This window comes from Pinus tabuliformis, chromosome X (assembly GCF_031772625.1).
Source record: "Pinus tabuliformis cultivar Carrire ecotype Pingquan chromosome X, CPIR1, whole genome shotgun sequence".
In the NCBI taxonomy this organism is placed as follows: Eukaryota; Viridiplantae; Streptophyta; class Pinopsida; order Pinales; family Pinaceae; genus Pinus; species Pinus tabuliformis.
The window spans coordinates 1,174,186,180-1,174,202,125 of NC_142308.1; the positions used below are offsets into that span (position 1 = coordinate 1,174,186,180).

Below are 15,946 nucleotides of genomic sequence, written 5' to 3' on the forward strand. Positions count from 1 at the left end.
GACTATCAGTGCCCCCACTGTTCTAATCCCATTCACTCGATATAGATAAGGCTCTGGATGAGGCTGACCCAGCGGAAACCTTACCTCAATTTTCATAGAGCCTCGATGGTCCCCACGTCATAGGAACCGCCATCCACCTAAATTCAAAGGGCGCTAACTGCTTGCCAACGTGGCATGTTAAGTCTACTAACATTCGGATAGGAAACCCGCCAGATGGGAACGCTAAAACAGTTGGCTGGGGAGCTAAAAACTGCCCAGGGAGACTTTCACTTCCCGTCCCGCTGCAAGAACCGAGCCCGCCCTCGAGGTTTCCACGTGGCGAAGTTTCTGTGGACATACGGGTAGATGTCCTTGCCTCTGCCCGCTACAAAACGCCCGACACAACTTCTGGCAGGAGGAGAATTTCGGTTGTTGCAGAAAGAAATACAGAGATTCTGTGACAGAAATTCAAGATTGTTGTTCATTTCAAAACCCTCTTAGCAGCCATGGCGGAAGAGCGCTTCATAGCGACCTGTGGTTCATCTTCATCTTCATCTTCATCATCTTTTTCTATTTCTTCACCCGATTCAAGGGCCTCCTCGGCTTCCTCGGACGACATGATCGACAGCGGCAATTCTTCATGGAATTTCTCGCCTCCACCGATGCCCCATGGCAATGGTGGCCCGCTTTTCCACATGAAGTCTGTCGGAGCAAGCCTCCCTTCTCGAAAGTATGTCTAATGGCAACCATATTTTCACTAATAAAACTGTTCTGTCTCAATTTCGAATGCGGGTTGCTGTAATCTTTTTCTTGATTTTGACTGTTTATTTGCATAATTTGCAGGAGGGGTTTGTCCAATTATTTCACCGGCAAGTCGCAGTCGTTTACATCTCTGGCAAATGTGAAATGTGTGGAAGAGTTGGCGAAGCCGGAGAAGAAACTGAAGAGTTCCCACAGCTGGGAATCGACGATGAAATCATCATATAATAATCAGACCATTCTGTCATCGATGGTCTCGAAAGATTCAGCGGAATCCATGGAAATGCCCCGCAAGCCTTCTTCCTCTGGCCGTAAGGTAAACAATGAAAGCAGCGGTTTAATCCCCTGCGGGCTACTGCTGTCGTCTCCGAAAGAAATGATATAAAGCAGACTGGACACTAATCTACAGATCCAATGCCCAACAGCTAGAGCTGAACTTTGTACATAATACTCAAAATGAACGTCTTTTCTTGATTTATAGCCCTGATGGGTTTCGATTCGCGGGCGGGAGAAACCTCATATATGTAAGACATATTTTAATGCCAAATACTCAAAGGGCTTCCGTATTAACAGTACTGTATCATTGCCATAATTGCAAAGGAAATAAGAATAAAAAAGTGCTGTATCGGAATGAACGGAACGGACAACTCCTATTTCATAGACCATAGAAAAGTAAATGTTTCCTGACATGCCAGTCATTTAGCTTTTGCCCTCTGAGTGACAGCACGCGAATCGAGATAGCAGCCTGGAGAGAGAAGGCATGACCTAAATCCCTGACATGTCAGGTAGCATTTACTTTTCTATGATCTATGAAATAGGAGTTTTCGAACGGAACCCCCTCGCGAGCGCTGTTGTTCTCCCCCATTTATGCTTTGCTCCAAAATTCAAAACCAGATACAAATCTTTCTCTTTTTGGTCTATTTCTTCCCTTCTACGCGCCTGTCATCTTTTGTTCATTCCTCTAACTATAAATATTCTTGTGGTACATAGATAAATTGGGAGCACTTTTTTTTTTTTTTTCAAAAGGTGGAAAAACCTATCAAACTCAGTTTGTCCAACCAAGAGTGAGGACAGCGATCTCTGGCTGCTATCCGCGAATGTTAGTTTAACACATCACTGTTATCAAGGAAAACCACGCCAACTGAAATAACCCGCTGGTGGTCCGTAAGGGAGCAGGCTTTCACTCCTGCTAGATGCCTCTGGGTCTTGGGCCGTTAACCTGTTTCCTTACGTCCGAGGAAGACGAGCTCTTAGCCAAGCAGAAGCAGTTTTAGGGCATACTCCAGGCCCAAAATTGGGAGCACTTATTTGACATCATAAGTGTGTTTATCTTAATTTTAAATAATTAATTAAATAATGGTAAATAATTAATTAATAAATTAAATTAAATTAAGTAATTTTTTTAATAATTATTTATTTTTTTGCTATTATTGGTAATTTATAATCTATGTTGTTTCATTGCTATTATTTAAAGAAAATTATATTTTACTAATAAGCTATAAAAAAAAATACGTTGATAAGCTTTTACATATTTCCTTAAATCCAAATAAAAAATTCTTAAACAAATAAAAACAAAAATAATTAAAAACTATATATTCTTTTTTAAAATATCATTATTTATATATGAAACAAATTTCCCAATTTTGCAAAAAAAACATCATCTAATCTCTATAAAACACTAAGAATCAAGTGTTTCTATTTTCAAGATATTTTTTGTTATATATTAGTGGAGAATTCCATATAATCCTTTATTACAAAATGCTTTCTATTGGGTTTTGTGGTCTGCATGGCCTTTATGGGAGATTTGAAATAATGTATTTTTCAAACTTTACCTCGTTATCTTTACCAACTTTCTTTAACTATTAAAAAAAAAATTCAAACTCTACCTTTTTGTCGTGATCTTTTCTTTTTTAATTATAAAAAGTTTTTATGAAACATCATTAAAAATATCTGTAAATTTATCATAAATGCTTTGTCTTTAGAGACTAAGATGTGATTTACCAAAAAATTTCACTCTTTAAATTATTATTATTGAATTAAAATAATTATGTTGATTAATATTTTTTATAAATAACAATAACAATAATAATATAATATAAGAAATAGAGATAACATTTTTTAAACAAATGCATTTTTTTTATTTGTTTGTAGTTTTTTTACGCATTAAAAAAATATAATTATTAATATATTTGTGAGATATTTATTTAATTTTAAATATTTTATTTAATTTAATTAATATAATTATAATGTTTTAAATTTAATTATCTATTAAATCTAGTTTAAATAATTATGAAAATGGTTTACAAGGTTTTGGATAGATGTTATTTGGGTGTTTTATTAAGGCATTCTTTAACATAAAATTAGGATAGATGGTGATTCGATGCTCTATTAAAACACTCTTTAATATGAAGTCACTAGTTCAATTCTCCACTTCGATAAAGTGATATATTAGACAAAATAAAAATGTAATTTTATCAAATTTTATAAACAAAAATATTATATATAAATAATCCCATAAAAATATATGACTGTATTAATTATATATTAAAAAAAGTATATAATAAAACCAACCCTCCCCGGGAAAATACATTGAAACCATATGATGTAACATCATGGTTGACTATAGTGAGCACGAATAATTTGAAAGGGTGAGTGATTCAACGTATCCATAGCAATCCCACGTCTATCTTGACGACATAAGCGAGCGGTAGAGGATTGCAAATTTCGTTCCCCACTTGGAATCGGGGTGGTGTGTAATAGTTACATGATGGATGGAGACATTAAATCAATGGTATTTTAAATAAATATATACAAATTATAAGAGAGTTTGGTAATCGATGGAGACGCTCTTCTTTTTGACAGCCACCAAATTTTGCACGGTCGTCATAAGAGATCTAGAATCTAACCACCACGAAGCGAGATGTATACTTGTTCGACAACACAACACACCATTTTGAAATATTATTTTTTATTTTCATTTTAAAATATTATTTTTTAAACATCATATTTAATGAAAATATAATTGTTCGTATTATTGTAAATTTAATGTACAAATAAATTTAAACGTTTTGGAACCATTTAATTATACTGTTTACACAATTCAACTTTCACTTTTAATGTATATATAAACATCCAGAACATAATTATTATATCAAGATACATTATTAATCTCTAACTTGTAAAAGGAAAAGACTCAATCAAATAACATTTCAAAACATGAATATATTTTCACAAAGTGATGAAATAAACATCAAGAAAAAGCTAAGCATGATTATATAATTATGTTTTTTGGGTGTGATTTGTTGTCATCATCTACTCAGATACCACTAATTTTTTTTTTCCCTCAATTTTTCAAAAAACCAAATTATTTGATAATTACACTAGGCTTTTTAGGTTTACATATATATTTTTCAAAGAACATGCTGAAAAATTATAATGTTAATTTGACTACATTTTAAATTGTGGTATATATTTTTTAAACTCATTGAGCCTAGAGGCTCATTGTACAACTAATAGTGGTGGGATGTATAAGTTTATTTGTCTGTCCGTGTTCTTTAAAGTAAAAATAAAAAATAAAAATTATTTTCTAAATAGAAAAATAATGTCACCTAAAAAAATGTGTGAATTAAATGTTTAAATCTTATATTTTTCAAAGATATTTTTAACAAGAGATTTAAATAGACTATTTGAAGATTTATGTTAATTAATTTATGTTGATATCAATTTCATATATATCTAAAAAAAGCTTTTTATAGTTAAAATTTGTATTTGGTCTTATATATATTATATTTAACATTTAAAAATACAATTTAAACAATGAAAAATAACACATTGTATTTTTGCATTTTAAAAAAATTTACACATAAAAAAAATTAATTTGTCTAAACTCATGTTTACATCCATACTTAAAATGGAACTATGTTGATTACTTAGCTACATCATTTTTAAGATCTGGATGGATACAGTCCTTATTTGTAGTTTTAGTTATTCATCTCTCTGTTTATTTTGGTTTATTTAACTCTGTTTTTTTTATTACCGGATCTATACCTTTCATTTATGCATATGCTCTTTACCCTGTGACTCTGTGCGATATGGGCAAATCAGAAACAAAAAGGAAGGATTTTTCTCATGCATATGCTCTTTTCCGTCACGCCTTAGTGTGATCTCGGAAAATCAGAAACATTGAGGGAAATATTTAGGTTCTAGCGAAAGTGAAATTCAAGCCATAAGGTTTGGTTTTTCTTGTATGTCTATGTTGGGTTGTGTGGTTTTTTGTTTTGCAGGCAAAAAGAGGTCTTGGGTTCAAGTCTTTCTTTTTGTTGAGTTACTTACTTTTTCAAAAAGCACATGTAACTTATGTTAAAGTTACTTTATGTTAAAGTGTTCTCACCCATTATAAAAAGTGAGTCACTTATAATTCTAAAGTTTCTTTATCTTTTATTTAAGTTACAATTTAGTGAGTAGCTCATAAAGTACCATTATAAAAGTGACTTTCACTTATTTATAAAAGTGGGTTATATATATATATATATATATATATATATATATATAAGTGAGCTAATTAAATTAAGTTTGGAAATGAAGGGGGGGAAGGGGGGCGGGGGATTTTTTAAAATATAACATTCTCATTCACTTCTGCACATTCACGCACTTCATCCGGAAGTTGTTTTCAGAGCCGTTTTTTTAATCAACCTAATTTTTCGAGATCTTTCCATTGGAACACTTAATTTCAGAATCTACAACTTCAGTTTCTGTTAAAATGGAAATTCCATGCCAAGTTATTCTTGACATCACCAACTACTTCCAATGGTGGTCCTACATTGTGGATTTACTTAGAAGTAAAGGTATTTACATAATAGCCTCAAGCCAAGAATCTAAACCTAAAGATGAAGATAAGGTAGCTAAATGGGAAAATAGGCAAGATCAAGCACGTGGGTTGATAGGGATGTCTATTTCTCCAGACCTTAGATTCCATATCGCAGAACTTGATACCTCTAATGAAGCAATGAAACAACTCACTAAAGTTTTTGGAATTAAAAATGAAATTAGAGCCCATCAACTTGAAAATGAGTTGCTTACGTTGGACCGAAATAATTTTTCTTCCATTGAAGATTTTTTGTCCAAGTTCAAGACCCTTAGACTTTTCTTGGAAGTTGTTACGGTTAAGAAAGAAGATGGTAGCCTTATCTATTCCATTCTTACTAAGTTGGGACCAGCCTACACTTTGTTTGTTTTCACCTTCCATTCTACTAGAGAAGCCTTTATTTCTCAGGGACAAGACTACAAGTCCCTTTCTTTTTGATGAATTTTGTTATTCTTTAATAAGAGAACAAGAAAAACTCTTACATCTTGGTCTTCTTAATCTTGAAAACTCTTCTAAGAAAGCCTTAACCACCCAACAACAACCAAATTCAAAGAATCGTAAGAAGCAGTATCCTAAAAAAAATGGTCCCAAACCAAATAAGCATCCTAAGCAATTTCAGTGTCAAAATGAAAAATCATTTCAACAAAATGATAAGGCAAATAAAAACAAAGGGAAGAAGACTAATAGACATTTCCACTTTTGTAATCGAGATGGCCACTTAGAATCCAAATTCTTTAAGAAGATGGAAGCCTTGGAAGAAGCAATGAAGAAGCATAACATCCATTTGGATCACTCTTCAAATTCAACTTCATCTTCAGGAATAACACTTTCTGCATGTGGTTGTCAAGCATCTCAGTCTAGATATGCACTAGATATGTCTTTTTCTTCTCATTCTCATGAGTGAATCATTGATTTTAGAACTTCTTATCACATGGCCAAAAACAAAGCCATGTTTTCTTCTTTAAATGATTGTAACACCAAAATTATATATGTTGGTGATGATAGATCTCTTAGTGTTGTAGGGACTCAAACTGTTCATTTAGACAATGGTCAATTTAATGATGTATTATGTGTTTCATCCTTATCCCACAACCTTCTATCTGTATATTAGATAACTCATTCAGGTGAAAGTAAAACCGTTGAATTTTCAGCTCACGATGTTGTAATTAAGGACCTAAGAGATCCTAAACATATTTTAGCTACTGGCATTGCTGATGATTCTACAATGTTGTATAAGTTTAACAACTTTGGGTCATCAATTATTCCCTCGTTATTTGTTGCTCATAATGATGAAGTGAGCAAACTTTGGCATGAGCAATTTGGTCACTTAAACTATCGCTCCCTTAAAAATCTATGTAACGAAAATATGGTGGCAGGTCTTCCTATGGTATGTTGCAAAGATGGTGTTTGTTCCGGATGTGTACTCGGAAAATATCATCGAGATAGTTTTGAAAAACGTGCCTCTTGGCATGCCTCATCCCCTTTATAGTTCATGCATAGTGATTTATGTGGTCCACTTCCAGTTGTTTCTTTCTCTCGCTACAGGTATTTCTTAACTTTCATTGATGATTTCTCCAGACGCACTTGGGTATACTTCTTAAAACTCAAGAGTGAAGTATTTAACATGTTCTTGGCCTTTAAGGTCTTTGTTGAAAAACAATCTGGAAATCAAATTCTTAAGCTAAGATCTGATAATGGCGAAGAATATGTTAACAAAAAATTCATCAACTTTTGCACTGAGCATGGAATTCAAATGCAACATATTGTTCCATATACTCCACAACAAAATGGTGTATCTGAAAGAAAGAATCACACCTCAAAGGAAATGACTAATTGTATGCTTCAATCTAAAGGACTTAGTCTTAATTTTTGGGTAGAAGCAATTAACTGTGCAAATTACATAGTAAATGTTGGGTCCCTATAATACTAGTGATTACCCCATTACTATTGTAGTTATACCCCTTATTTACATTGTTGTGCCCCTATTACCCCCATATTGTTATTTCTGTGCCCCATAGAATCCCTATATTGTTATTTTTGTGGCTTTATATTATTATTGTTAGGTCGGCTGGATTATATTGTGACTCCTTAGACTCCTATATATAGAAAGGAGGTTTTGTCATTTGAATCATCGAATAATTGTTCATTTATGTAATGTAAAGGAGGTTGCCCCCTCGAAGAGGCTGAATTCTAAGGCGTTGATCTATCTTTTCTTGAGCTGGTTTCATAACATTTGGTATCAGAGCTTTGGATTCTAGGGTTTCGCTGCTCCAAACAGGTCATCGTGGAATTTTCGCTATAACTTTTTTTCTGTGACGTTTCAAAAGTCGCAAAAAAAATCCGTTTAAGAAGAAATCGCGTTGAAGCTTGGGTCCGAATTTCAGAGCTTTTCGCGCGATATTTGCGGAGATATGATCTGAGGAAGTTGGTCTTTTTGCAGACTCCTGAATTTCATTCAAAACAGGTGACCTGGGGAAAATCGTCATAACTTTCTCTCTGGGAATCAGATTGAAATTTCGTAAGAAGGTACAAAAAGAGGACGAACTGTAGTTTCTTGTATATCTTTTTCAGAACCAAATATCGAACATTGTACACGTGGCACTTCATACAACTTCGCTCTTCGGGAAAGGTCTATAATCAGGTCATCTTGGGAGATTGTGCATAACTCTTTCTTGGAGAATCCAATTTGGATCAGACTGGTGGCATTGGAAAGAGGACAGAGAGAGCTACTACACATCACAAATTCAAAACTAGATGATTGGAAGGTACAGAGATACATCAGAGGCAATATCGAGCTCCTACAAAGTGAAAAAATGTGTGTAGATTTTTTTTTAATTTTTTGCTTAAGCTTGGTTTGAAAATTTATTTTGAAGGAATTCAAAAGGCATAGTAAAGCATTATTATCGGTAACTGATGCCACGAGGAAAGAAAATGAAAACACTTAGTAAGGAACCTGAAAGCTCTAGCATGACTCATGAAGAAGAGGAAGAAATGCTACATGATATATCAAAATTACAAGAACAAGTGCAACAAATGTCACGCTCACAAAAGTTAACAGAAGCTAAGATAAATGGCGTGGAAGCTAAGATGAATGGCATGGAAGCTAAGATGGACAATTTGAAGATAGATTTGAACACAAATTTGAAGACAGGCATGGCAGATTTGAAGACAGATTTGACAAATTTTCTACAAGAAATACTTATTAATGGTGAAAAGGTAGTAAAGGAAACTCATGATGAGAGCAAAAGAAATTTTAATCATGATTCCATAGACGCTAATGTTAGATCGAAGAATCACCATATTCCAAAAATCGATATGAGGAAGTTTGATGGCAAGGATCCCGCCACATGGATATTACAGATGGAGCAATTCTTCGATCTCAATAATGTGCAAAACGCACAAAAGGTACGTATGACAACTATATATTTGGAACCAAATCAGTTTGTATGGTATCAATGACTTTGTTATCGTAAACAATTTATCACTTGGGCAATTTTTACGGAAGAATTGATAGCACATTATGAGGATACAAAAAGCAACACTTTTTTTAGCCAATTGATAAGTCTCAAACAAAAGGGTTCAATAATGGAGCACATTGAGGAGTTCCAAAAATTGAACATAAGGGTAAAAGATATTCCAGAGGAGCATAGGATTGATGTGTTCATAGGGTCTTTAAAGGATAATATCCAACATGATGTTCGCCTTTGGGAACCTGATTCATTAGAGAAGGCATTAAGGTTAGCAAGAAAAATGGAAAGCAAAATTATGGCAACTAGGAAGCATACCACTCACAACTATAAAGACGGAAGTGTTGTTGCCCCTAGTCTTCCACAACCTACAAGGTTGACACCACAACAATTGGAAGAAAAAAGAGCAAAAGGGCTTTGTTACAGTTGTGATAGCAAATACACAAAAGGTCATAAGTGTGCTGAGAAGAAATTATTCTACATAGATTGTGAAGAGGAAGAAGAAAATGAGCAAGAAAGGTCAAAAGAAGAGGATATACTCCAGGAACAAAGCCTAGATGAAGAACAAATAAATCCGACCATATCTTGTAATGCATTGGCGGGAATTACCACTCCTTAAACCATCAAGATAGAAGGACAAATCAAGAAGAAAAAGGTAATAGTGTTGATTGATTCAGGAAGCACCCACAATTTTATTCATTGTAGGGTAGCAAAAGAATTGAATTGCTTCCTATATCCAGCACCAGAGTGTCAAGTGATGATTGCAAATGGAGGAACAATAAATTGCTCTAGAAAGTGCCATAATATCAAGCTATCCATGGGAGAATATGTATTGACTAGCCCAATGCTTTCCATTCCAATGGGAGGTGCTGATGTTGTACTAGGAGTCCAATGGCTACAATCCTTGGGTACAATAGCTTTTAATTTTCAAGAACTTTTCATCAAATTTTCTACGGAAGGAAAGGAAGTTGAATTAAGGGGTATTGCAGGGAAACCAGGAAAGATAATCAGCTCTAATGGCATGACTAAGCTTCTAAAAAAGGAGCAAAGAGGTGTAATTGCACAATTATGTTCGCTAGATGTTTCCACATTGGAATCATCTATTTCTCCAGATCTCCAAAAAGTCCTGGACAATCATTCCAAGGTATTTGAGACTCCCAAAGGTCTCCCACCTATGTGTGATCATGATCATGCTATTCATCTGATTCCAGGAAGTGTTCCTCCAAACATCAGGCCGTACAGATATCCCTATGTCCAAAAAAGTGAAATTGAACGTATGGTTGCAGAAATGCTAGAGGTTGGTATAATTCAACCGAGTCAAAGTTCTTTCTCAGCTCTAGTAGTATTGGTGCACAAGAAGGATGGATCATGGCGCATGTGTCCGGATTATAGGGAGCTCAACTGTTATGAACCAGCTTAGAAAAGATAGATCAACGCCTTAGAATTCAGCTTCTTCGAGGGGGCAACCTCCTTTACATTACATAAATGAACAATTCTTGTATGATACAAATGACAAAACCTCCTTTCTATATATAAGAGTCTAAGGAGTCACAATATAATCCAGCCGACCTAACAATAATAATATAAAGCCACAAAAATAACAATAGAGGGATTCTATGGGGCACAGAAATAACAATATGGGGGTAATAGGGGCACAACAATATAAATAAGGGGTATAACTACAATAGTAATGGGGTAATCACTAGTATTATAGGGACCCAACATGCCCCTCTCCTTCAAAAAAGTGTTGTCCTCAACGCTTGAGTAGTTCTGGATACTTCTGCATAAAATTCTCATCCTCCCATGTGGAATCTTCAGCGGATAAGTTCTTCCACTTGATAAGATACTCTGAAATTGATCGATTTCGTAGCTGTGCTTCCGGTTCCAATATAATTTTTCCTTCCTCGTCAAGTTCTGGCAATATTGTTTGAATTGGGAGCTTGTCACCTATAACCTTCTTTAAACATGAAACATGGAAAACTGGGTGCAATCGAGAAGCTGCAGGAAGCTCCAATTTGTATGCCATAGTACCAATCTTTTGCAACACCTTGTACGGACCATAATACTTTGGTGATAATTTATTATCCTTCTTAGCTTGCTTTAGGGACATTTTCTTATATGGTTGTAGCCGTAGGAATACCCAATCACCTACATCAAAACTTCTTTCACTGCGATGTTGATCTGCCTGTTGTTTCATTCTATTTTGTGCCAACACGAGGTTATCCTTTAAGAGTTGGAGGACTTGTTGTTGATGTTCGATGTGATGTTCCACTGCCTGAACCTTAGAATTTTCTCTTAAATATGATGTGATGGATGGTGGTTGATACCCATAAAGTGCCATAAATGGGGTCATTTTTGTTGCTGTATGGAAGGAAGTGTTATACCACCATTCAGCCAGAGGCAACCATTTGACCCATTGTGTCTGTTTATCAGATACAAAGCAACGAAGATATCCTTCCAAACATTTGTTTACTATCTCAGTTTGCCCATCAGATTGAGGATGATAAGATGAGCTATGAGCTAACTGAGTACCAAGACAAGAAAATAATTCTGTCCAAAAATTTCCAGTGAAAATGGGATCTCTGTCACTTACAATAATCTTTGGGTTTCCATGTAGCTTTTGAACTGTTTCCATAAATGCAGTAGAAACTGTACTGGCTTTAAATGGATGTGATAATGCACAAAAGTGTGCATACTTGGTAAGTCTGTCAACTACCACCATGATGACACTCTTTCCCTCAGACTTGGGTAAACCTGTGATAAAATCCATTGAAACCTCCTCCCAACGTTGGCTTGGAATGGATAAAGGTTGTAATAGACCCGGTGTCTTAATTGTTTCAACTTTATTTTGCTGGCAAACCAAACATTCCGCCACAAACTTTTGAATATCTGATTTAAGGCCATCCCAAAAAAATTCCTTCTTAACCCTGTGGTAAGTTTTTAAAAATCCTGAGTGCCCTCCTAAGGGAGAAGTGTGCAATTCCATAAGAATCTTTTGTTTTAGCTGGGAATTCTTACAGAGGTATAAGCGATCTTTGTACCATAACGAATCATTTTGCCAGCTAAATGTATCAGAAGTACTGGAATCTTGTTGTAGCTTTCGAATAAGTGCCCACACTTCTTCGTCATTCTTCCATTCCTCCCTTGCTTCGTTTATCCAATCTGGTTGGATAATAGAAATGGCACACAACAATGCTTCCACATCCTCATCCTTTCTTGAGAGTGCATCTGCCACCACATTTTGCTTCCCTTTTTTGTAGATGATTTCAAAGTCATAACCCAACATCTTTGTGACCCACTTTTGTTGCTCTTCAGAGGATAATCTTTGTTCTAAAAAGTATTTAAGGCTATCATGATCCTTTTTACCTTGAAGTGTCTTCCCATTAGGTAGGGTCGCCATTTCTTAAGTGCATGGAGTATTGCCAACATTTCCTTCTCATAAATAGCTTTGCTTAAAAACTTTCCCTTGATTGGACGACTTTCAAAAGCAATGGGTCTTTCATCTTGCATTAGAACAACACCAATTCCATTTCCTGAAGCATCACATTCCACAATAAAGGTTTTTGTGAAGTCCGGTGTAGCTAAGACCGGTGCTTGGCACATTGCCTCTTTAAGATGTTCAAAGGCCTTTGTTGCTTCCGGAGTCCATGAAAATGAATCTTTCTTCAATAATGTTGTTAGAGGTGCTGCTATTCTCCCATAATTCTTAACAAACTTGCGATAATACCCTGTCAACCCAAGAAATCCTCGCAGATGCTTTATGGATGTGGGGATTTTCCATTCCTTAATGGCTTTAATTTTGCTAGGGTCTACCTTAACTCCTTCATGAGATACAATATGACCCAAATATTCCACCTCCTGGACTCCAAAGAAACATTTGGATCTTTTTGCATATAATTGTTTCTCCTCCAATAGTTGTAGCACCTTGTCAACATGATCCTTCCAAGACTTGCTGTAGATTAGTATATCATCAAAAAATACTAACACAAATTTTCTAAGGAATGGTTTGAAAATTGAATTCATCAAACCTTGAAATGTTGAAGGTGCATTGGTAAGGCCAAAAGGCATGACCAAAAATTCATAATGACCCTCATGAGTTCTAAATGTCGTTTTCGGAATGTCTTCAATCTTCATTCTGATTTGATGATATCCCGAACGAAGATCCAACTTGGTGAAGTAAATTGATCCATGCAATTCATCCAGTAATTCATCAATAACAGGAATGGGGAACTTATCTTTAATAGTGAGCTTGTTGAGCTCCCTATAATCCGGACACATGCGCCATGATCCATCCTTCTTGTGCACCAATACTACTGGAGCTGAGAAAGAACTTTGACTCGGTTGAATTATACCAGCCTCTAGCATTTCTGCAACCATACGTTCAATTTCACTTTTTTGGACATAGGGATATCTGTACGGCCTGATGTTTGGAGGAACACTTCCTGGAATCAGATGAATAGCATGATCATGATCACGCATAGGTGGGAGACCTTTGGAGTCTCAAATACCTTGGAATGATTGTCCAGGACTTTTTGGAGATCTGGAGAAATAGATGATTCCAATGTGGAAACATCTAGCGAACATAATTGTGCAATTACACCTCTTTGCTCCTTTTTTAGAAGCTTTGTCATGCCATTAGAGCTGATTATCTTTCCTGGTTTCCCTGCAATACCCCTTAATTCAACTTCCTTTCCTTCCGTAGAAAATTTGATGAAAAGTTCTTGAAAATTAAAAGCTATTGTACCCAAGGATTGTAGCCATTGGACTCCTAGTACAACATCAGCACCTCCCATTGGAATGGAAAGCATTGGGCTAGTCAATACATATTCTCCCATGGATAGCTTGATATTATGGCACTTTCCAGAGCAATTTATTGTTCCTCCATTTGCAATCATCACTTGACACTCTGGTGCTGGATATAGGAAGCAATTCAATTCTTTTGCTACCCTACAATGAATAAAATTGTGGGTGCTTCCTGAATCAATCAACACTATTACCTTTTTCTTCTTGATTTGTCCTTCTATCTTGATGGTTTGAGGAGTGGTAATTCCCGCCAATGCATTACAAGATATGGTCGGATTTATTTGTTCTTCATCTAGGCTTTGTTCCTGGAGTATATCCTCTTCTTTTGACCTTTCTTGCTCCTTTTCTTCTTCCTCTTCACAATCTATGTAGAATAATTTCTTCTCAGCACACTTATGACCTTTAGTGTATTTGCTATCACAACTGTAACAAAGCCCTTTTGCTCTTTTTTCTTCCAATTGTTGTGGTGTCAACCTTATAGGTTGTGGAAGACTAGGGCAACAACACTTCCGTCTTTATAGTTGTGAGTGGTATGCTTCCTGGTTGCCATAATTTTGCTTTCCATTTTTCTTGCTAACCTGAATGCCTTCTCTAATGAATCAGGTTCCCAAAGGCGAACATCATGTTGGATATTATCCTTTAAAGACCCTATGAACACATCAATCCTATGCTCCTCTGGAATATCTTTTACCCTTATGTTCAATTTTTGGAACTCCTCAATGTGCTCCATTACTGAACCCTTTTGTTTGAGACTTATCAATTGGCTAAAAAAAGTGTTGCTTTTTGTATCTCATAATGTGCTATCAATTCTTCCGTAAAAATTGCCCAAGTGATAAATTGTTTACGAGAGCAAAGCCATTGATACCATACAAACTGATTTGGTTCCAAATATACAGTTGCCATACGTACCTTTTGTGTGTTTTGCACATTATTGAGATCGAAGAATTGCTCCATCTGTAATATCCATGTGGCGGGATCCTTGCCATCAAACTTCCTCATATCGATTTTTGGAATATGGTGATTCTTCGATCCAACATTAGCGTCTATGGAATCATGATTAACATTTCTTTTGTTCTCATCATGAGTTTCCTTTACTACCTTTTCACCATTAGTGACCCTTTCTTGTAGCAACTTCTTCAATTCTTCCATGTCTGTCTTCAAATCTATCTTCAAATCTGCCATGTCTCTCTTCAAATCTATCTTCGAATCATCCATCTTAGCTTCCATGCCCTTTATCTTAGATTCCACGCCATTTATCTTAGATTCCACGCCACTTATCTTAGCTTCTGTTAGCTTTTGTGAGCGTGACATTTGTTGCACTTGTTCTTGTAATTTTGATATATCATGTAGCATTTCTTCCTCTTCTTCATGAGTCATGCTAGAGCTTTCAGGTTCCTTACTAGGTGTTTGCATTTTCTTTCCTCGGGGCATCAGTTACCGATAATAATGCTTTACTATGCCCTTTGAATTCCGTTAAACCAAGCTTACACAAAAATTTAAAAAAAACTACACACCTTTTTTCACTTTATAGAAGCCTGATATTGAATCTGATGTATCTCTGTAATTTCGGATCATCCAGTTCTGAAATTGCTACCTGTAGTAGCCTTCTACGTCCTCTTTCCAATGCCACAAGTCTGAGCCAAATTGGATTCTCCAAGGAAGAGTTATGTGAAATCTCCCACAGTGACTTGCTTTTAGACTGGTTCAGTAGAGCGAAATTGTATGACGTGCCACGAGTCACTGTTTCAACCTTTGAATCTGAAACACACACACAAGAAACTACAGTCCGTCCTCTTTCTGTACCTTCTTACGAAATTTCAATCTGATCCCCAGAGAGAAAGTTATGACGATTTTCCCCAGGTCACCTGTTTTGAATGTAATTCAGGAGTCTGCAAAAAGACCAACTTCCTCAGATCATATCTCCGCAAATATCGCGCGAAAAGCTCTAAAATTCGAACCCAAGGTTCAACGTGATTTTTTCTCAAATGGGTTTTTTTTGCGACTTCTGAAACGTCACAGAAAAAAGTTATAGCGAAAATGCCACGATGACCTGTTTGGAGCAGCGAAACCCTAG

The 15,946-nt window shown here is 35.7% G+C and overlaps 1 protein-coding gene across 1 annotated transcript; it reads left to right on the forward strand.

The window, feature by feature from the left end:
* The first annotated feature begins 431 nt into the window (after positions 1 to 431).
* On the forward strand, positions 432 to 1,385 carry LOC149144111 (uncharacterized). Its single transcript, XM_089450108.1, has 2 exons — positions 432 to 709; positions 823 to 1,385. The coding sequence occupies exons 1-2, from the start codon at positions 486 to 488 to the stop codon at positions 1,121 to 1,123; spliced, it is 525 nt and encodes a 174-aa protein (XP_089306234.1). The 5' UTR covers positions 432 to 485; the 3' UTR covers positions 1,124 to 1,385.
* The last annotated feature ends 14,561 nt before the right edge of the window (positions 1,386 to 15,946 follow it).